General features: G+C 34.3%; 2 protein-coding genes across 2 annotated transcripts; both read left to right on the top strand.

Moving 5' to 3' along the window:
* Positions 1-9,535: 9,535 nt before the first annotated feature.
* LOC143592741 (uridine nucleosidase 1-like) lies at positions 9,536-12,310 on the top strand. Its single transcript, XM_077072585.1, has 9 exons — positions 9,536-9,602; positions 10,043-10,158; positions 10,232-10,291; positions 10,720-10,902; positions 10,979-11,083; positions 11,356-11,452; positions 11,540-11,647; positions 11,738-11,873; positions 12,170-12,310. Exons 1-9 carry the CDS (start codon positions 9,536-9,538, stop codon positions 12,276-12,278), a joined length of 981 nt encoding a protein of 326 aa, XP_076928700.1. The 3' UTR covers positions 12,279-12,310.
* Positions 12,311-18,976: 6,666 nt separating this feature from the next.
* LOC143592740 (uncharacterized) lies at positions 18,977-22,121 on the top strand. The gene is made up of 11 exons (XM_077072584.1): positions 18,977-19,088; positions 19,159-19,253; positions 19,989-20,046; positions 20,133-20,324; positions 20,406-20,482; positions 21,088-21,170; positions 21,271-21,322; positions 21,400-21,468; positions 21,560-21,646; positions 21,763-21,827; positions 21,924-22,121. Exons 1-11 carry the CDS (start codon positions 18,977-18,979, stop codon positions 22,012-22,014), a joined length of 981 nt encoding a protein of 326 aa, XP_076928699.1. The 3' UTR covers positions 22,015-22,121.
* Positions 22,122-23,688: the final 1,567 nt, after the last annotated feature.

Genomic DNA, 23,688 nt, shown 5'->3' with positions numbered 1-23,688 from the left:
AAATGACAATTAGCTCAAAAGAGAAAATAAATAAAATAATCGAAACTACTAACTTACCCTTGACTTAACGGAAAAAATAGACGGGGTTAGAAAAAGTACTAAAATTGTAAATTTTAGAAAAGTGAGGTAGTCATTTGCAATAAATTCAAAGACGGGTACTAAAGTTACGTAATTGGACAAACCACGGTTGCTAAAATGGCACTAAAACTAAAATCGAACAAAAACCAAAAACCGAAATAAAACCAAAATAAAAAATAACTACCATGAAACTTTGAAAAAAACAACCTGAACTCATTAAGTAGCACATGCATTAATAGTATAATATATTAGAATATATTGAATGTAATTAAGTTGAATGTAATTTAATTTGATTTTAAATTATTTTATTAGCAAAAATTTTTAAAAATACATATTATTTATGAAAAAAAGTTACTGTTGTGACAGTGCTGGAGACATCTCATACATATGATCAATCATTTAATAATCCTTCTTTAATTTAATAATCCTCTTTTCTAAATGATATGTATTATTATTGTATAAATCAAGAATGCAAATGACACAATATTTTGTCTTAAAGTGTTATCATTTAGTTGAAATATTATTCTTTTACTAACTTAAATAATTATATTTATTTTTTAAGATATGTAATCAATAATTCACAGGAGTGTGTTCTACTTGATAAGAGATTAGCAAGCATGAATGTTTAAATTGGATATAAGTTGACTGTGAAATCGATACTCAAACTTGTATGCTTAATATAGAACTTGAAATGAAGAATTTGGTTGATTAAACTTGTCTCACGGATACGATCCAAATACAACAAAAGGTCCGACCTAAAAGAGAGACTCATAAGCCTATCCGTTATGAAGATTAAACAGATTTGGATAAATCTTCTTCAAATATTATCAAGAATTTTATTTCTTGATCTTCAAGTTATGTTAATTTATGTGACATCCGTGACAAAACCGAGTACACCTTAGTACTTACAAACTCGAATAAGCGTTTAACCGCTTCTTGCGTAACGAACAAACGAATAACCAAACGAGTCTGGTTATGGTCCGGATATCCCGGGGTGCCATCTATAAGTGATATACGATCTATGCAAGCTAAAATATTAGTAATATGGCCTTAGTTCGATAGCAAACAAGTTAAACGAAAACATGCTCGTTTAACTACCCGCTATAGACTTAAACGCGAAAGATAGTTACAAACCAAGCATTGTATCATCCGTTAAGCCGAAAAAGACTTACCAAACACTTATTTGAAATGTTTTAAGCGATCCGTGAAAATATTTTTGATTTTTACAAACATATAGTATGTTTTTATAATTTTACACAAAAATAGCCGAAAAACACTCGTTTTCGCTCCGTTTGACGCACCCGATAAGTTTTTCGCGCCAAAAACCGAACCCGAAATAAATTTGGACTCGGCATTTCACGTTCGGGCATGTAAATCGAGAAAAGTGGGCCAAATGGGCCCAAAAGGGGCCCCAACGAGCCCAGCCCGCCAAAGAAGACTTTTACCCCCCTTTTTATTCTTTCACATTTAAACTAGATCCTTGATATTTTCAGCCTCATTTTCTTGAAAACTCTGGACATAATTGTTGCTCCAGCCAAAAACCTACAAACCCTAAGGTAAGGGGCTTAAATAAGTAGCTTTTTTACTTGTTTAAACTTGTTTAATACCATAAAAACATGTATTGGTTACTAAAAATCATTCCTAACCGTGTAAAAATCCTAAAAATGGTCCATAAACATGTTTTGATCATACACATGGTAAGGAACCTGTTTTGATAGTTTTTTTTTGCCATAAACACGGATTAAAGGGTTGAAACGACGTTTTTACGGTTCAAAAGTTCGTTTATGGGCACTAGCCGAAACCCTAGGTTAAAGGGCTGTTCTATTGATGAAACTTACTTGGTTTGTGATATAGGACTTGTACCTAGCTTTCTTAGAAGCACAAGAACCTGAAAACTTGATTAAAAGGTCGGAAACGAGCCAAACCCGCTAAGGTAATGCCGAAACACTCGCTTACGGGCTATTTAGGTTAAGGTTGTGATGTGCATATTGTTAGGACTTGCAATTTTGCAGGGACATCAGGGACCATGTCAATAAGTCCCTGTTAAATTTGGTAATTTCTCGACCATCCGAGAATATTTGGCGAATTTATTACCGAATTGGAACGTTTATTTGGGAAAAATAGCTAAAATACTTCAAAATTATGAAATTTTTCTGGGAACTCATATTTTATGTATTTTGATCACATATGAATTTTGAGATCATTTGGAGAAGTCTAAAGGTGTTTTGTACATATGCGTTCGTGCGAATTTTTATAGCCTAATTTGGGCCGAAAAGAATATTGAACAAGCTTTTTACATTCTGGAATTGATACAGATTGTTTTGGGACATGATTTGAGTATTAAGGAATTTTTGTGGAATTTTTGGAAATTTTTTGGGGTAAACGGACGATTTTCAGGCAAAATATAGCTGATAAAACGAATTTTTATAAATTAATAAATCAGTAAATAAATTCCAGAAATATTTTTATAAAAATCTACATATTTTAATTGATAAGTGGTTAAATTTTCATAATTTAATGATTAACGGTTAATTAATTATGCTAGTAGGAATATTAAACAAATTCAGTTTTTATAACAACCGGCAAGTTCGTGGCTAGTGAACCTGCGGGAAAATCAAAACACCAAGAGTGATCAAAAATCATATGTTTGGACTAATTAAGTGAAAACGAACTTTTCTATGAGAAACCTGGACAATCCGGATAGATTGTGCGCGTTTCTTCTTAAATCAAACTGAATAAACGGAAACGGGCCCCGAGACTAATCCGGTACCCCAGTATGTGATCCTTCTTTATAACTTAATCATTTTATTAACCAATACATTTACCCAAGCTTATTTTCCCATAACTGTTTTCTGAACGCGTAAACGAACAACTTGGCCCAGCTGGGAAAACGGGAATCTAAGCCAAGTTCAGTTTTAAGTATTAGACATTGAACAACATCACAACCTAAGCCTATTACCACTTTCTAGGCGTTCCAGCTATACCCAGATTAGTTATACAGCCCAGTTTAGTACTGAGATTATAATAATATTAAAATATTAATATTGTTATAATATGGACTATAGGGACTAAGTGATAGCAAGGAAAACGAACCCCGAGCTGACCTCGCACTGAGTGCCTACAAAACTATGAGTTTCATGACCCCACTCTTTAAACTGTTTTACGAACTTTTGGGGTGGAAATCATGTTTATACACGTTATCTATCTGAAAACGGATCAGGATATAAAATATCTGAACATTTATATATGAAAAGTCCCTACAAATATAATGATTGACTACGTGCTGATGAAAGATGATTATTATCGTTGATTGATATATTGAGTGGAGATAATACGAATTGCAAAACATAATGAAATTACACGTGACAGCATGTTTATACAAACACGTTATGTAATGTTAAACATAACTAATTTGGGAGACAATGTGGTCTGTAATGGCCATGGGGATAACGTGGTCTGTGATGATTATGGGGCTATTGTGGGCGGAAGGGGGGGGGCCACAATAGTAACAAACTAAAGTTGAGTATGACCTATGAGCCAAGTTCTGCTGCAACTTACTAAACTAAAGTTGAGTATGGCCTATGAGCTAAGTTCTGCTGCAACTTATTAAACTAAAGTTGAGTATGGCCTATGAGCCAAGTTTTGCTGCAACTTATAAACTAAAGTTGAGTATGGCCTATGAGCCAAGTTCTGCTGCAACTTATAAACTAAAGTTGAGTATGGCCTATGAGCCAAGTTCTACTGCAACTTATTAAACGAACTAACTTGATTATGACATGAATGTTAATAAAATAATGTGATTATGCGTATTGTGGGCGGATGGGGAGCCACAGTATTTGGGTCGGGTATGTTACTCGTCCCATTTATGTCGGGTTTCGGGTTTTCCTATTGGGTTCGGGTTTCATTGCCATCCCTGTATTTTATACATAAGAACATCCTTGACACGGGCAGGGCCGTCTTAGAGCATGTGCGGGCTATGCAATCGTACAAGGCCTATTGAGGTTTAAGGCCCATAAGTTTTTAATTTCTTTGAATATATTTCATATATTGTATGAGTTTTTAATTTCAGCCCATTTTTATAGCTTGTGTAAGGCCTACGACGACCATCGTGCTCTTAGAGACGACCCTGAACACTGGTGAAGTCGATATAAAGGTTGGTCGGTTGGATGCATCATATGTACATAGGTATATACTAGATCTAGTACTTATAGCAGGGTTGGGCTAGGTGGTCATAGTCTAATGGGCCCCATAAACTCATTTGGGTCTCAATATTATAGTTGAGCATAGAGGTGCACAAATCGTTTTTTTTAAAAAACCGGTTCGGTTATTAACCGGACCGGTTTTTTTCGTCCAGGAAAAAAACCGGTTCGGTTAATAACCGGACCGGTTAATAACCGGTTTTTGTGTATGAAAACCATAACAGGTCAAACCGGTTAGGACCGGTTTAGGAACCGGTTAGAACCGGTTAATAAACCGGTTTTTTTATTAACCGGTTTTTTAATAACCGGTCTAACCGGTTAACCGGTTTTTTTTTTTTTAAATAACCATTATTTTTTCACAGTATAAACAAACCGGTAACTACAAGGCAAACCGGTAACTACAAGGCAAAACGGACTGACTCCATTCTTTGCTTTCGTTGTTAGGGTTCTTTGCTTGGAAGATTAAAAACACATAACTTTCATTTATAGCTTTTACATTAAAAATACAAACATTAAATCGTTATCGCATATTCGTAACTCAAAAATACAAACATTAAAGAATGCTTAGACACGATTACATTAACAACTTGCTGTTTCTTACTCATTATTTTCCTCGCTACCCGATCCCGAGCTATTCCTTAGGTAATCGTCGTACGCGGCTTCTTCATCGGTCATTGGTTGAGTGTGTCCTTGATTGACCTCGTCTTCATACAAGCCCGCCTCATAGTCCTTTTCCCCCTCGAGTGAGCGTTGATGTTGTGCCCTATCTAAAGAGTCCAAGTAATCCTTGTAGCAAATAGACATCTCTACAGCTGGTGGAGTGAGTCGAGTCCTCCTAATCGATATAACCCTGCCAGAAACAGAAAAAGCAGACTCCGAAGCTACCGTGGAAGCTTGGACCGTTAGTAAATCTTTGGCCATGGCGGCCAGGATCGGAAACTCATCCTCCTTACCTCTCCACCATGCCAGCAAATCAAGACTTCTAAATTCATCTGGAGTCATGTGTTTCACAAAGTTGGTACCACCATACCTTCCAAGTTCACTGATTGGGGTGTTTACCTTTTGACGTTTACCGGCGTCTTCCCAAATCATGTAGTACATCCCCATTTCAAGGTCGGTTTGGGATTGGGATTGGGCAACAGCTCTTAACGAGTCATGAATTTGGGAAGACGACCCGTATTTTGTAAGGTAAACATCATACATGTTAGACAAGGTGGTGTTGAAAGCATTCTTTAAAGTTTGGTTATAATAGGGGTTTTGATCGTCGTTTAACTCTAGCTCATCACAAATTTTTTCTATTAAAGCTTCAACACCACCAACATTTATGCAAGGGTTTAACGCAGCAGCACATGTCAAAACAGCGGGTAGTTGTTGAAAATATTTTCTAAATTTTTCTTTCATTTTTACACCCATATCAAAATAAGGTGCACCCCTACAATGAAGTTCACTCAACTTTGTGCACATGACAGCAATTTTTGGTAAAGCAATGGGGCTTGTTGGATAGTAAACCCCGGATAAACTAGTTGTGCAAGATTTAAAAATTTGAAGGACCTCCGTAACGATCTCAATCAATAACCAGTTTCTAGGATCGTACGGTGCACATTTACCCCTACTTGACATTATTTTATGAAACGCAATTAGTGATTCTTTTTGTTGGATTGCTTTCTCAAACATATCACAAGTCGAGTTCCATCTTGTTGGACAATCCCAATTGGGCCCCAACCATTGACAATTAGCTTCATCACAAAATTTTTTGTATCTTGAAAATGTTTTATTGTTGCTAAAAACATCTCGTAACATTCTTTTAAAATTGTTTCTTTGCGTTTCGATCACGTTTAACCCATCTTGCACGGCCAAGTTGATAATATGTGCAATGCATCGGCTATGAAAAAATGCTCCATCACAAATAGGTTTATACTTTAATTTTAAATGGCCAACCGCGGCCGTATTGTTGGACGCGTTATCAAACGAAATTGAAAAGATTTTATGTTCAATCTTGTATTGTCGAATGACTTTATCCAAGAGTTTAAAAATATTTCTACCCGTGTGCGGGTAATCAAACAATTGAAACGCAACGGTTCGTTTCATCATTTGCCACGACTCGGGGTCAACCCAATGAGCCGTCACACAAATGTATGAGTCGGGCGAACCATTAGGTACCGACCACACATCCGTTGTTAAGTTTACACCAGTTTGTAAGTTTGAAAAGTATGAAATTAGTTCGGATTTAGCGTTTTTCCAAGCTTTAAGACAATCTCTTCTAAGGGTCGAACGACTTACGTGTTGGTAGCGTGGTTGAACATACTTTTGCATCATCTCCGTGAATTGAGGGTTGTCGAACCGGTTACTAAAAAACCGGTTAACCGGTTTTTCTAAAACGGTCATAAACCGGTTTTTTAAAAAAACCGGTTAACCGGTTTTTTAGTAACCGGTTAATTAAAAAAACCGGTTTTTTTTATAACCGGTTTCAAAACCGGTTTGGGCTCTAAAAAGTATAACCGATATACAAACCGGCGGTCAAACCGGTTTTAAAAAAACCGGTTTTTAAAATAACCGGTTTCCGGTTTAAACCGGCAAACCGGTTCGGGGACCGGTTTTTTTGAACACCTCTAGTTGAGCACTTCAGCAAGCATCTTACCAATGCCCATTAATTATATGGTTTTTGTCATATTTCACAGAGAAACATGTTGACGCATATAAACACATTGGTACACATATACATGTAAGCAGGTAATTACATGTGTCATTATTTAATTAGTTAAAAACAAAAAAAATGGGTTGGATTTTAAGGGTGTTACAATACCCAATCCATGTAGCCTTTGATAGTTGTTGAGACTTGTCTTGATTTGGTGTTAAATTTGAACTTTGAAAAAACCATCCATAAAGCAGTACAATCACCAAATGGTTCGAATGTACTAGCGACTATGGAGCGTACTCTTGTATGTGCCTTGGATGTCTTGAACAAAGTCTTTACGGTCGATCTATGGGTTCGACCACAGATTGACAGGCGCATATTTTGGTTGCACTTTGCATAATCTTTTATTCGATTACGTCTCAAACTTGTTCTTGACAAATAAGAGAAATATTTTATAAACATGTATGCATCTTATAATTATCATTTAACCTATATATTAAGATTTTTAAAACCATCAAACTAATCCATTTATGATGACATGCATGCACCAACTAAGCATCTGTTGGTTGAAACATCCTTAAATGTTGGTTGAAACCTCAATATCCCAATCATACACAAATTTAATCAGACACGGTTCTGACTGGCGCTTGCCATACCTTCCTTTAAAATAATACTTGAGCCTCCTATGTATTTTTAAGAAACATTGCTATAAAGAAATAATTAGAAAACCAAGGAAAAGAGAATTTTTTTAGCAGCAGCAACCACAATATGATAGCTTAAATTAAAAAATAACAAGAAAAATTCAAGCAAACCATTATCGTTGTTTTCATTAGCAATGGATCATGGATGCTATCTAAAATAAAAATAAAGCGTCAAATAACAAAAATGAAAATGCATGCCTTTACCTAAAAAAATGAAAAAACAAAAAACAAATGTTTGAATAAACTCATAAGTTTATCCGTTCCAAATTGGTAACCAACGATTTAGACCGTAGAAACCTTGGGCATTGACGACGCCAAACAAGAATTTTCCTATCCATATTTTGTCTTAATCTTAATAAAGCAATGTAGACTAGTAAACTCCTCTGTTGATGCACGTATCAAAACACCAAGCGGAGTTTAGTTGGAATTCTATGTAATAGATTTTTCGTTAGAATTGGAATCGATATTGTATTGTATTCACAAAACATGTTTGGTTATAGAACAATTAATATTAAAATTGTCATAATTTGCCACAATCATGGGATTCAACATTTAGGGGGTATGTAGACTACATACATCTTAAATTGTGTAAAAGTTGGACAAATAAACTAAAACCTAAAACCTGTAACTCACACCCCACCCTCACCACTCTTAATGTAGACGCCCATGCCACCATCATTGCGCTCTCACCCATTGTGATATCTCATATTGGTTAAGGAAAAGAACGAAACCTTCTTTATAAGGAGATGGATTTCAAGACCTATTTTTCCTGGTTGAGCAACTCGTCGAGTGAAAATAAAACCGTGAGTTTTTGGATGGGAAATCCATCAGGGGCAAAGCGAACAATATCTTTGTGCGGCCATCCCGGACTGCTATGAATGGCATTAGAGCTAGGGTTGTGACTTGTGTGCCAGCCAACGAGGACGCTTCATGCTAGGCTACTTAAAGGGGCGGATTGTAACAGCCCAAATCGGTTGAAAAGGAGAACGAAAGCTTATTTATAATAAGGTGGGGAGACCTTGTCTACTAAGACTTTGTGAGGGCGAGCAACTTGATGAGTGAAAACAAAACCGTGAGTTCCTGGAAGGCAAAGCGGACTCATTACCACAACTGATATTGTCACCAACACCAACACCATTGTCGTCGCTACCATCATCATATTTCAACTTAGGGTGGGAGGGACACCACGTGAGTATAGGACCCTAATCGAGTTCACCACTGCCAACTATTTATGATACTAGTCACCGATAAAGAAGAGAGAGACTTGTAGAGGTCGTCGGTGTCATTGAGCACCCTTCCCACCCATGCATAACAAAGTAGCAAGCAAATCATCATTAGTTGTTAACCATATATATCAAAATAATAACAATAATAATTAATTCAACATTTAATTATTTTAATTTTCAATCACTTTAGTTAATTCTATAAACAAATGTCCGACTATACAACCAACATTATCACCACGTTCCAACTTATTTTAATAAATTAACCAACCAAACATCATAATTTGTTTAAGCTAATAAGATTTAAAATTTTAGTTCGGTAGTTCCATATCAAATCCAAATTCCAAACCTTGATTTCAATCTTTGATGAACCAAAACGCCACAAAACTCCATGTTTGTTTTACACATATCATGTTGTCATATCATATGATCCAAAAACAAAAATAGACAATATACAAACATTAAAAGTGGCGGTGGTATATTTTAAAAACAAGCATGTTATCAATAATTACACACGTTGCCTTTCTGGCATTATCATCCACACATATGCAAATAATTATAAATAATTGATCACTTTTCTCGTTAAAAATGTTGAATATCCATTGGCATAAAATTCATGATTTTCCGCCCAACAAAGCAACTAAAAACCCACCAATCCCCTTCTTCACAACACAAACTCAACCCTTTTATCACTTTCTCATGGATTCTGTACCACCCATGTCGAATGGCAGTTGTGGGGTCACTCAGAAGATCATCATCGATACTGGTACGTACTCTTTGTTCGTTTTTCATTTCGATTCCGTGTCCATTTCATTCATTAAAGTTATGTAATTAGGATTTTGTTTTAATGTGAGGTTTCAGTTCTCAAATTGTTTTCTGAATTTGGATGTTAACTATGAGATTTTGCCAAAATGAGATTATTTTCAAGACTCAATTTTGAGTTTCATCAAATAATAATAATAATAAACTTCATTTTTTAAAAAAGAAAATTTTTAAAAGGGGACCCTCCAAATTCTGAAAATATTATATTTAGGTAATTCGGACTTTGGAATTGTTGATGATGGAGTTTATGCTATGTAATTATGCATGCACACACGATCGAAAGTATTGTTTATTTATTTTGGGACGAAAAGGGATCCAATTTTATTATCTGGTAAAACATGTCGAATATGGGTGATGAGGTGCAATGAGCTTACCATTCTGCAGATGATAGCATGGCAATCATGATGGCTTTCCAAACACCTCACTTGGAGATCATCGGTTTAACAACCGTTTTTGGTAATGTTAACACAAAAGATGCCACGCGCAATGCGTTGATTCTGGTACTCACTTTTCTTGACTTACTTCCGTGTTTCGTGATGTTTCAATTACCCATTTTGTTTTGTCAAAGGATAGTGTGAGATGGCAGGACGTCATGGTGTCCCTGTTGCCGAAGGTTGCTCTAGACCTCTAAAGGTATGTTCATGATCCTCTTTGTGTCAACTTGATTGCCACTGTTGATGTTTTATTTGTAGTTGCAAATCATTATAGGTGCATGTTCTCCATGTGTTGTACTTGTTTTCCTTTACGAGTCGACTTGACTCAGAAGAACTTGTTAGTAAGTCATGAGTCAGGCTAGTTTGGACCCCTCATTCACATACAAACAAACGTGCCCGGTAAAATCTCACTCATAAACTATAGTAGTAGCAGATAAAATAGCATAGACACATGAGTAAAGTAACACAAATCCCCTTATCATCACCAGGATGTTCTCTATTATCATTGCTATTATATAAATTTTATTGTTATTATTATTATTATTATTATTATGTGACTATATGTGTGTTTTGTCTCCTTGTTGATTAAATTTTATGAATTGATCAAGCAATCTTATACTATTATAGGGTGGTGAGCCGACGATTGGTGATTTTGCTCATGGTTCAAATGGATTAGGTGACATAAATTTACCTGAACCGAAATCAAAGAAAGTAGAAATATCAGCATCTGAATTTTTAGTAGAAAAAGTATCTCAATATCCCGGTGAAATATCTATACTTGCACTTGGCCCGCTCACGAATTTGGCTATGGTAAGCTACAAATGTGATTATTAACTTATAAACAGTTTATCACATCATAATCAACGTGTTGGTTATTTTAGTGTAGGCCATTAAACGGGACTCCTCATTTGCAGCCAAAGTGAAAAGAGTGGTTATACTCGGTGGAGCCTTCTTTGCACTCGGTAACATTAATCCAGCTGCAGAAGCAAATGTACACCATTTCTTGTTTTTTTCAATTCTCATGTTAAAAACGGGCAAAATAATCGGGTAATGGGTTAAAACGGATAAATAAAACTAATGGACTTAAAAGTTAAAAAGTCCCCCAAAAAAACTATTGGACTAAAATGGTTATTTGGATCACACCGCAAGGACTTAAACCGTATTTACCTCTTTATATTTTTTAATAAGCAGGCAACATATTAACCTGTTTGACCACCTATTTTGATCATACCCATTTTACCCCTTATGAATATCTATTTGCAGATTTATGGGGACCCTGAAGCAGCAGACATTGTTTTCACATCCGGGGCGAATATGACCGTTGTTGGCATAAACATCACAACACAAGTCAAACTAACAGGTCAACTCACTTACATGGTCAACATTTCTAGATTCGCGTGTCTTTATGAAAACATGATTAAAGTTATAAACTATTTGTGGATTTCAGATGATGATCTTGATGAACTGAGGCGGTCTGCAGGGAAACATGCTCAGTTTTTGGGTGAAATTAATAAATTTTATAGAGACTGGCATGTGAAATCTGACGGTCTATATGGTATGCATAATTGCATTCAGATTTGTCTGATGATTAGAATGATGAATTAAACATTTTATATGTTTTGTGATATTTGTTTAATTTGTTTAGGGATATATCTTCATGACCCGGTCAGTTTTGTAGTGCTTGTTCGGCCTGATCTTTTCACATACAAGAAAGGCGTTGTTCCAGTGGAAACACAGGGAATCTGTGTTGGTCATACTCTAATGGATCAAGGATTGAAAAGGTAAACTCTTTGTTATAGTTACTTTGACTTTTGCGGTCAAACTTTTTTCAAAATCGTTAAGGTTTCTTACCGAATTTTCAAGCTGAACTTGCAAAATCTATATTTATCTAGCATGTATAAATGTAAGTATTGATTGGTTGTCAAGTGTTTTGGAAATTATATAACCAATCCTTATGAATTAGTGGTTTTAAAGTAGTCAGTTTGACCTCAAAAGTCAAATGACCTTTTCTCCTTGAAAGGCTGGTTTTCATGCATGTTTTGTTTTTGCTGATTTATGTTTTTGTCGAATGATGCAGATGGAATACGGAGAATCCATGGACAGGCTATTCACCGGTTTCAGTTGTGTGGACGGTCAACGTTGATGAGGTTGTTAAGTACATAAAACGTGTCTTGATGAAACCATAATTAGTAATTAATGTGATGATCATGGACAGTATAAAACAACATTTGAAAATTTGTCTTTTAATGTGAAGTTTCCTTTCATTGTTGAAATGTAATTTGAATAGTGTTCCTCGTAAAGAGTCCCCAACTCTAGCTTTATGTTTCAAAATAACTTGTTCATCACTTTTCAAATACAAAAAGAAATTTATTTGTTTAGGAGTGTTTTTTTAGTTGATTAGTGTCAAATTGTGTGTCGTGTAAGGTATGATGAGTTGTCTATTCGGTCCTAGTGATTCGTTAGATTCAGATTCTCCCTCCTATAAAACAGGTTGCCTTGGGCATAGTGAAACAACGTTAGCGGCCACCGTGTTATGTTTTCTGAAACTACTAAAAGGAATTCATATTTCCATAGATTGTTGGGAAAGTTCCAACAAAATATAAATTCCCATTTTATGGAGGGCCAAGGCTAATGTTACTAGATTCACATGTTGTAAGATACTCATAGGAGATCTTGTAGAAGGTCAATAATTCCCCAACTTCATAACATTATCAACCACCACTCTTTTCTAGAATCATACTAGGTACTTCTTTCAAAACATTATGTGTATGTATTGATTCCATCAAGGCATTAACTGAAGTCATCCCAATTTATTTTAACATTATTTAGGACCACCACTTGATAGGGATGTATTGATTTCTAACAACTGTAACATTCTAGAAAAATCCATATTTATTTTGGACTAAAAATGTCAACTTTGAAAGTTGAAGGATTAAAATAACCTCAAAATCAAGTAATGGAAAAAATGAGATAAGGAAAGATTAAGCATATTATGTTTAAGGAAGTAGGAAAATCCATCCCACATGGATAGATGGAAGAAAAAGGGAAGCATTTCATGGGTATAAATAATGAATGAAATTTTCATTCCACATGGAAACAAACAAAAAAATAGAAGCTCTTTATAAAGAAGCAAGTTTCCATAAAAATGTTTTAATATGGCTAACCACTCTCCATAGTCATAGCGGAGGGTGCGAAGCACCCGACTCGCACGGGTGTAATGTGGCGTTTTGGTGGTGCACTTTGCACTTGTGTCTGGATCCAAACATATATGTTAACCTATTAATTAAGGCTACGTGACCGCAGGCTAACAGACATAACGAAAGTTCTCCAATAAGCATCAGTTATTGGAGAACCATAATTGTGGGTGTATGGCAGTGGCACAAGATCCCAGAAATAAGAGACGTTTCTGCTGAGAAGGGATAGGAGTCACTCTTGGAGATAGATGCTTGTAGATAGAGATAGTTCAGTTTTTAATAAATAAAATATTGTAAAAAAGAATAAACAAAGGTTTGTAAATCAATTACTTGAATAATTATTATTTAAAAGGTTTTCAAAATAAATTAATATAATCAAAGACTTCCGCTAATAACCTGCAACTCTGATATATTTTCAAAACAGGTATCAACTACGGGTGTCACGCCTAGGCCTTAAAAGATTAATAAAATTATCTTTGAAATTTTATGACCATTTAAAAAATGTCTATCAAACAAAACATGCTTTTAAGTAATTAAAAAGAAAATAAGAAGCTTTGATAACCGGAGAATCAATTAACTTCTTGATATTTCTCTCATACCGCCCATATTGTGTAGTATGTACCAAATATTAAGTGTTTTCTCTTATATTGAAGCCTCTAAACTTATCTATAATCTATATAAACGAAACCCTAAAATCCTATGTGTCATGATATGGTCGCACCCCTTTTTATGGAAGCCATCAGATTTCTTGATTTTTTTAAATTGAGGTCTCTCATTGATTTAACCCAAATTCATGATTATAAGTCTTACCAAAACCAGATAGCTCTTAAACAAGTTATAACATTTTATTAAATTAAAAATTAATCTTACCAATTATTTGATATGAAAATCCTATAAAATAGGGATATACTAAAATTTAATCAATTTAAAAAGAAAAATATATTATTTATAATTAATAAACAATTTTATAGTAAAAAAACATAAGCGGGTAATGGGTCACCAAATCCAGATAGCTTTTAAGCGGGTTATAACATATCATTTATTTATGAAACTCTTTCATCATCAAACCCTAAGTATATTGTTAACTTTCTTACAATAAAAAAATTAAAATCCAAAAAATAAATATTAAAAAACGAAAAATGTAAAACAACCATTCTCACAAGCCATCAGATTGCTTTATTTGTAAATGAAGGCTTCTCACGCATTTGACCCGAATTCACGGGTAAATGTCTCACCAAACTCAGATAGCTCTTAAACGGGATATAACATCTCATTATATTAAAAAATAATCTCATCAAATATTTGATATGAAAATCCTATAAAATAGGAATATACTAAAAATTAATATTCTATTTTATTTTAAAAAAAGATATTATTTATATTGAGAAACAATTTTATAATAAAGAAAATAAACGGGTAATATGTATCACTAAATCCAGATAGCTTTTAAATCGGAACGAATAATGTTAAACAACGCCCATAATACGGGAGATAAAATCTAGTATGAAATAAAGAAAACACCTAAAACATTCCTCCAATGGAATCTTTATAAAAAGAAAAATATAATAAAAACAACAGTGACCCACTATATTTACCTATTTTGAGAGTGAATGACTATATATATAATTTTGCGAGTGTATAAAATCCAGAAACAACAATGAAATAAGTATTTACGAGTAAGATAGAGATGGAAAATAGAATGTGTGAGAGCAATCTAAGTAGATTCTTTATTTTTATATCCATCTCTATTTATAAATTTCTTATGTTTTTCACCTTCATCAACATCTCTATTTCCGTTCTCATCTTTAAATTTTAGATTTTCGTGAATAGTGTTTCTAGGGCTATCCAAACTGCTCGTCGCTCGTTCGGAAATTTCTCAAAAAATACTTGTTCGATTTCGGCTCGGTTTGAAAATGAGCCGTCAACAAACCAAGCACGAGCAAAGGCTCGCTTGGTTCGGTTCGTTTTTGCTTGAATTATTACTTATTTATTATATATATAGGGAGAGGATCAAGAGAAAACTCACCTTTAGAGAGAAAACTTAAAAACTCATAAAGAATTATTTTTAATTAAAAATAAAAAAATATTTTCTAAATTCTGTTTAGCCATTATTCTTATATTTTCTTATATTTCACTCGAAAAAAAAATAAATAAATAAAAATAAATAAAAAAAACCCGTTGTGATGCACATACGTATTACGGTGCGATACCGTTGTATTACACATGTGTATTACTATGTATTTTTGAGTTTAATAGTGTTTTATTGCTTATATTCAATATTTGTGTATTGTATATGTGTAGTAGTGTTGTATTATATGGAAAAAAAATAATAATAAAATAAAAGTCGATGTGGTGCACATGTGCGTTAATGTTGTATTACACATACGTACTAATGTGTATTCGATGTGTGTATTAGTCTTATATTGCATATATACAATAGTGTGTATCAAATATGTGCAATAGTGTTGTATTCTATGCAATACAAACACTTTTGCATATATGCAATGTACACTATTACACATGCGCACTATACCGACGAGGTTACCGACAATTTTTTTTTGAACCAATAACAACATATAAGAATAATGGAATAAAAAAAAAGAAAACTCAAAATTTTTTTTTTAAAAAAGTTAAAAATAGTTTTTTAGGAGTTTTTAAGTTTTTTCTTTAAGAGGAGTTTTCACTAGATCCCATCCTATAAAGTATTTTTTAAAGTTTTTGTAATTTCTCTCTTTTGCGTTGACTTCAAAGTTCAATTTTAAACCCTAGCCGCTTGTTTTATATATGTTTTCTTGTTAACTTTGAGTTTTAGACACTTTAGAGTTGGATGGTTAGACATTTTGGAGTTGAAAGTCTAGAATAAATGATATTTTTTAGTTTTAGAAATTTAAATTTAAAACTTTGTACGAAACCAAGTTGCACAGATTCAAACCAAACCAAGTTCAAGCATAAAAATATCGCTCGTTTTTTTTTAAATTCAATCCGCTCGGTTTGGCTCGCATTCAAACCAAACCAAGTATGAGTAAGCACGTGTTCGGTTCGGTTCGGTTCGGTTCGTGAACAACCCTAAATGTTTCTCTAATATTCATCTCTTTATTTCTTTTGTAAGTGTCTAGAAAAGAGAAAATATAATAAATTAAATGTTTGTAAGTGATACAGATAATGCGTGTTGAGAGATTAAACAAAATTTAGAGAAATGTGAGATTTAGTTAAATTATAGAGACAGAGATAGAGATGCTAGTGTAGAGAATTCCCAACCGATTCTCCAAAATTAAGAGAGTGTGTTCTCTATATTCTAGAGTGTGGTTGTGAGTTTGTGAGTTGACGGAAGAGAAAATGTTACTGTTAATAAGTACATTTGAAGAAACACTGTTTATCCTCTATGATTTTTTAATATTTATTGAAAGTGGTTGTGGGTGAAAGAAAGATAAAATGTATAAAAAATATTATGTAAATGTAAAGAAGAGAAAAAATGCATTGATTTTTTGTGTAATTTTTTATTTGTAGTGATTTTACATTGGAGCCTGCATCTCATTTTCTATAATTTAACTAAAAAACACATTTTTCTTTAAATTTTGTTTATCTTACTAACAAACATTTATTTTATTTTTTTTCTTTTTTTTATACACTCAAAACAAAATATAAAGGGTTGAATATGAACCTCTATATATAGAGGTGTACTTTAATTGTCTACAAATTTTTCTCTATTATAAAGAATTCAATGTCGCGGAGTTTTAGTTGTTTTCTCTTGATGCAACAATGAATAATTTGCTGATTTGTTGTCTAAATATGTATATAATATGATAAAAAAATTGCTTGTTAGTGCAAGGTCCCACCTTTCTTCGCCTTCTCAATCAATTATGTGTTGAATTATCAATTATCATCTCGGCCCGGCCCGAAATCGAAACCAAACAAACCAAACAAAACTAACTCAAGCAATTTTTCAGGTTACAATATGGTGTATGTGGAGAGTAGGGGTGGCAATCTTGACCCAAACCATTTCAAATGGGTCAATTTGGGTTGTTTTAAAAATCATATAGGTTGGTTTGGGTCATAGATTTTAATAAGATGGGTCAAAATGGGTCACTTAAAATTCCACCTTCTTATTTTCGGGTCAAAATGGGTCGACAAATTAAAAGAAATGGGTCAATTTGGGTTAATGTCTTAAGGAAATGTAGCAAGCTCGGGTTGAAATGGGTTTTGGATTGGAACGAGTTCGGTTTAGGTTTCGAGCCGACATGAGCTTTCGCATTGGATGGGTTGGGTTTTGGTATCCTTTGTTTCTTTTTGGTCGGTTTCGGAGCACTGAACGAGTTGGGTTTTGGTCGGTTTTGGATTCGTTTTCGGCCTTTTGTTTCGTTGTTGTCTGTTTTTTCAGTTTTATTTCTGTTCTGTCTCAGTTTTTAGTTTCGTTTAGATCGATTTTTCGGTTTTGATTAATTCGGTTCGTTTTTGTCGGCTTTCGGTTTCAGTTCATTTCTCGTTTTTTTAAGAACGAGGGTAAAGGCGCAAACGTTTTAGTTTTTTTACATTTTTCGTTTTTGATTTATATTTTGTGTTATGATTTTTTTATTAATTTTTTTGAATTTTTTTCGGAGGGATTTTTATTAACCCCTCCGAAAAAAATTCAAAAAAATTAATAAAAAAATCATAACTCAAAATATAAATCAAAAACGAAAAATGTAAAAAAACTAAAACGTTTGCGCCTTTACCCTCGTTCTTAAAAAAATAAAAAAAATAAATGATTCGACCCGTTTTGACCCGTTCTGACCTTGACCCATTCCGACCCGGACCTGTTCTGACCCAAACTTTTTGACCCAAACCCGTTCTGACCCGAACCAAAACAACCCTTTTTTAGTTGACCCATTCTAACCCTAACCCGTTCCGACCCATGAGGTTTCGACCCAACCCAACCCAACCCAACCCAACCCAACCCATTTTCCACCCCTAGACTGGAGAGCCAAAAAACAACAAGATCTTTAATAAAATCAACACATGCCCAATTCAAATTGTAGAGAACATAAAAATACAAAAGCTTTTTATGGCTAGTTTAAGATTGAAGAAGGTAACAATTAATTTAGATAGTTGGTGCAAATTTAATGTACTAAATTTGCTAGCTCGCCTTTAAAATAAAAAAGTTGTTTCCTCTTTATATTATACAAAAAGTATGGCTATCGAACCTCCTCCAATGTGAATGCTAAGTTAAATTACAAAAAGTATAAACAAAGTTTAGAGAAAATGTATTTTAGTTAAGTTACATAGACTACGATAGAGTTTAGGATGGGACTTGCTAAGTTGATATTTATAAAGATAAAAAATAATGGGTTGAAATGTAACTCGCGCTACACCTCAATTTTTTTTTGACAAAATACATTTTTAATGCGATTTTTTCTTTTTTAACTTGTTAACTTTTCTTTTAAAACCGTCCCCACTTGGCAGAAAGAGGTCCATAAATAGAGGATTGTGTCTGTTGTCGTAATATGGCCCATCGGAGAGGCGGGTACATCCACCGGTCATCGGGAGTTTGGTAGATAAATCATAAATATTATATTATTATCAGTGCAGCACACTACCGACATATAATATAAATAGCCAGCACCATCATGAGTATGATCTAATCAACATTATTTAAACTTCACAGTGGCTTAAGAAAGATTTTCAAAAAAGGTAATTGAATTACGAGATTGAATATGAATTCAGGTGGAGGAGTTTGGAGGGTGTTGTATGTGGTGTTATTGGGTCAACTAGTCTCCTTTTCAATGGCACTTATGAGCTTCACTTCATCTTATTCTACTAATCTAGGTTCATTTCACTCAAAACATTTTATTAGTAGTAATTTGTTCATGTGTTTTGACTTTATGTTTTTTTGTAGGTGTTAATGCCCCCTTTACCCTTTCATTTTTCGCTTACTTGGCTTTAACATTGGTCTTTGGAAGCATCTTGTTGTACCGTCGTCAAAAGCTACATGTAAACTTTTGATTGTCTTGCATTTGCACGTTTTAAGGTTCTTGGTGGTTGGTTACTAAAAAAGGTCGTAACATTTATTTAACGACTGGGTGCGATTCTGTATAAAGAGATTTCAATGCTCCAAACACTAAGTGATTTATTACGCTACACATTTTATGTAACGAAACGAAATTAATTCAAGTAGTGATTACATCGAAACAGAAGGTAAACATGCAACAAGCCGCGCGCTATCTCTTTTTGAATTGCAAAATCCAATCTTGTAAAAACTATATTGACTGATCTTGGAGTCATAACATTACTATACATTGGCCCATTGAACTCGGCTTCAGGCACGAGTTTAAAACTACAGAGCAATAATAATAATTACTCTAGAGTAATTACTCTATTTACAATAATGCCCTCGATAGGATTTTGCTTCGCTTTGTACGATTTGCAACGAAAATTTATTTGTATTTGATCCGAAAGCCTTTATAGATGGTATTTTAACTCGTTAACTTTTAACTTTTAAGCACTTATAAACTAGAAGACATTCTGAGCATTTTTTGCCATTATGGTCTAGTTTGTTCAAATGCTTGCTCATTGCTCAATCGATGCTCGGTTTTGAAAAACTCATAATCATTATTCAATCTCAATAAAATTTATCCTTTACCTTGATGATGACATTATGAATTTAGAAGATTTGGAAGTGCCAGTTTGTTTTCTATACAAATTTAATATTTCTTGATCTTTTTGCAGATTTCTTGGTATTGGTATCTCCTTTTAGCTTTTGTAGATGTTGAAGGCAACTATTTTGGTTAGTATATCAGAACAAGATTTATTAAAGCTCCAAGAAAAAAAACACACAATGTTTTGAGGCCAAATGTTTGTGGTTGATTACAGTTAATAAAGCATACCAGTTTTCATCAATCACAAGCGTGACAATACTTGATTGTGGGACGGTTATTTGGGTCATAATACTGACTTGGTTCTTTCTGGGCACAAAGTATTCTTTTTGGCAGTTTGTGGGGGCCGCTCTATGTGTTTCGGGGCTATGTTTAGTGTTATTATCTGATTCTGGTGTCGGTGGCGGAGGTAATAATCATAGTTCATAGTAGAATGATCGGTTTAGAATAAGATACATGCGCGGTTATAATAACTGTTTTGGTGGTCCAGGTGGCTCCAATCCTGTTCTTGGTGATGTGCTTGTGATTGCAGGAACATGCTTTTTTGCATTGAGCAATGTTGGCGAGGTTAGTATTTATTAGTGGGGTAATATACGGTTGGGGTGTTAAACAGGTTGTGTTGGCAGGGCCAATCCGACACACGCGTATTCGTGGTTGATCCGGAAACTAATTGTTTGTCCTGAAGGTTTTTTAATTTTTATTGTTTTTACATATTAATACTTTAAAATTTACATTTTTACAACAAATAATACAAATTTATATAAAGCAATACATTTTAATTATAAAATCTTAGTTCGTTTCCTTTTTAGTTTTAAATTAAATTTTGTCATAAGATACCCAACAAATTTTAATTTTTTATATAAAACACATTTAAATAAATAACATAAGAAATAACTGGGTTAAACAGGTCAACCCACAATTGACCAGAACCCGCTTATACAAAACCCAAACCAATGAATTTCGTGATAGGTTGGTGTTTTGTCAGAAAATCACACCCCTAAGTTTAGGAGTTGATTTGGGTTATGTTTGACTAGTCAAATGGCCGTAGATAAAAGGGTGTTTACTGTTTAGCCCAACCTATTTTGACCCGCCCTAAAATATATAGCCCGATCTCATTTTTGATCAGTTATATATCCAACCATCTAAATCTTCTTGTTTTTTTTGGTACGCAGGAATTTTGTGTTAAAAAGGCGGGCCGGGTTGAAGCAATAGCAATGTTTGGTTTATTTGGCACGCTAGTCAGCTTAATTGATATGTATCCTTTTTTGTTAAAACTCTGAGGGGCCCACACTCAATACCTCCATGTAATTCTGAATAAGAACACAATTTGTGTCTTTTCCTTCACAATTCCTTAGGGCCATATTCGAGTTCAAGACTCTCGAGTCGATATCTTGGTCATCAGAAGTTGTAAGTGAATGTCATTTTGCAATGTTTTGTTTTTCCTATTTTTTTGTTTAGATTTGTAAAAACAGAATATTTTTCAGATATTAACATTTGCTGGTTATGGGATATCGGGCTTTATGTTCAATTCTTTGACCCCTCTTGTTCTGCAGGTTCGTTTCTCGTGTTATAGAAATAAGAAACAAGAAAAATGTTAAAAATATATGGATCTAAGTCTAACAAAAAGTGATTAAACTTTTGCAGGCGAGCGGAGCCACACTATTCAATCTCTCGTTACTCACAGCCGATATGTGGGCCGTGATCATTCGTGTGTTTTTATATCACCAAAAGGTAATATTTCCTAAAAATAGCTACAGTTAAACGGGATATTTAAAATATTGAAAGTAACCAAAATCCATGCATGTCTATTCAAATGCTAATAACTTGTGATCATATAATTATTGCAGGTGGACTGGTTATACTACGTGTCCTTTTTATTTGTTGGTATCGGACTCGTCGTATATTCAAAAACGTAAGTCTTGTTGTCACACCAGTTTTTGTTATTTTGTTTGACCATATCTATGCGCGCTGGTGTGATCTCAATATGAAATTTTACTTGTTTCAAAAGGGAGAAGCATTCCAATGAGTTACCCAAACTTGAAAATGATGACCGCGACCAACCATACCAGCTGCTACCAGAGGAAGCCGTCCGAGTCTAGAGATGGGCCCACAATACAACATTATCTGTTATAATAATAAGCATTACAAAGATGAAACAATATGTAAGACAGTTTTAGAGCTTAATGTGCTAGCATATTTACACTGGTTGTCTTCCCTTCATGTCGGTTGCTAATATGCTTAAAAATTTGAAAATTATAGAACTCTCAAACACCACTAACTAGTGATTAGAAAAAAATAATGATCTTATTCTAAACCTCACCTTAAAAATATCAACTTAAAATATCAAATCTTCACTATATTTCTAACAGCTCTGTAATTTTGATAGTATCAAGTTTTACAACTTCAGCATACAATTGATTATACTTTTTAAGGTTATAACACATTACCATATTCAATTTTGACACGGTTAATTAGACACGTATCACCGAACACCATAGTCATCTGAAACAAGTGAAAAATTTCAAAACTAATAATACACCCATATATGCGTCTTAATATCGATCCCAAATATTTCGGGGCTCAGTTTTCATGATAAGACTAAGAAAGCTAATATAAAACATGTATCAAGATGAAGCGTTTTAAGGATATTGTCAGTCTTCCCATCTGCAAAGGCAAAGAGTTGCGATAATAGATGAATTGATCCTGCATTACTTGGAAACGGGTCCTCGAGTTCCATTGGATCAAACTCCCACTTCCCATCTGCAAAAGCTAAGAGGTGTGATATTGTATATGCATTTGTATTTTTTGTTGTAAACTTCTAATTTGAATATCAATATGAAAAACTAAAATAAACACGAGCCATTTAAGACAGTAACATATCATACGTTCTTCGTTTAGTAGACCCATAAGTTTTGGGAGAAGTCCCATGTCCGAGAAAACATAGCGGGGTTGCGAGCAGGAACCGAGGAACTCGGGAACCATTTTTGAGTGTTCCACCAACAGGTCAACCATGGTAGGTGGTGCGCAACACGAATAACTCAAATAGATGAGAATAGAGATAGAAATGCTGGACAAGAAGATTACTGGCAGTTGGTTAGAAGATTACTTTATCTTCAAGCCACTTGTGATAATTAATAATTCATCATCATCATCATCATCGTACTCAGTATATCCCACCAATAGCAAAGCTATAGTAGGGTCTGAGGAGGGTAAGATGTAGACAGCCTTACCTCTACCCCATAAGGATAGAGAGGCTGCTTCCAGTGAGACCCCCGGCTCGATAGTAGTTTTGCATCAAGCCTTGGACATAAGGCACATAGCACTCAATCATCGGGACACCGGCTGATCGGTGCATGTACCCTTGTCTTTCGGCTATCAACGCCACTACATGATGCCTGATTAACCGTCCGTCACTTTTAACGTTATTTTCACGAGATTAGTAAAATAACGTCAAAATTAGTGCAATTTCACTTTTGCCCACCCGAGGGTTCACACATATATACATCATATGTGCGCACCGCAAGCAGGGCTATGATAATTAATAATTAAAAACCTCAAATTGATATTCAAATTCAATATGCAATTGTAATGCCACTGGAAGAATTCGAAATTCTGCCCTAAGCCTTGAACGAAGATGTTCTATGGGTGACTCAAAACTTGGTTTTGGGAATAAGACAATCACCAGGGGCTTGGCAGATATGCGTATCGAATCATGTCCAAGAGAAGGCACATGGAGAAAACAAACCCATAATTCTGGAACTATGAAATCCTTG

This window comes from Bidens hawaiensis, unplaced genomic scaffold (assembly GCF_021521415.1).
Source record: "Bidens hawaiensis isolate Kalapana, Puna unplaced genomic scaffold, B.hawaiensis_p1.1 tig00041171_1, whole genome shotgun sequence".
Taxonomy (NCBI): domain Eukaryota; kingdom Viridiplantae; phylum Streptophyta; class Magnoliopsida; order Asterales; family Asteraceae; genus Bidens; species Bidens hawaiensis.
This window is presented reverse-complemented; position numbering and strand designations above follow the sequence as displayed.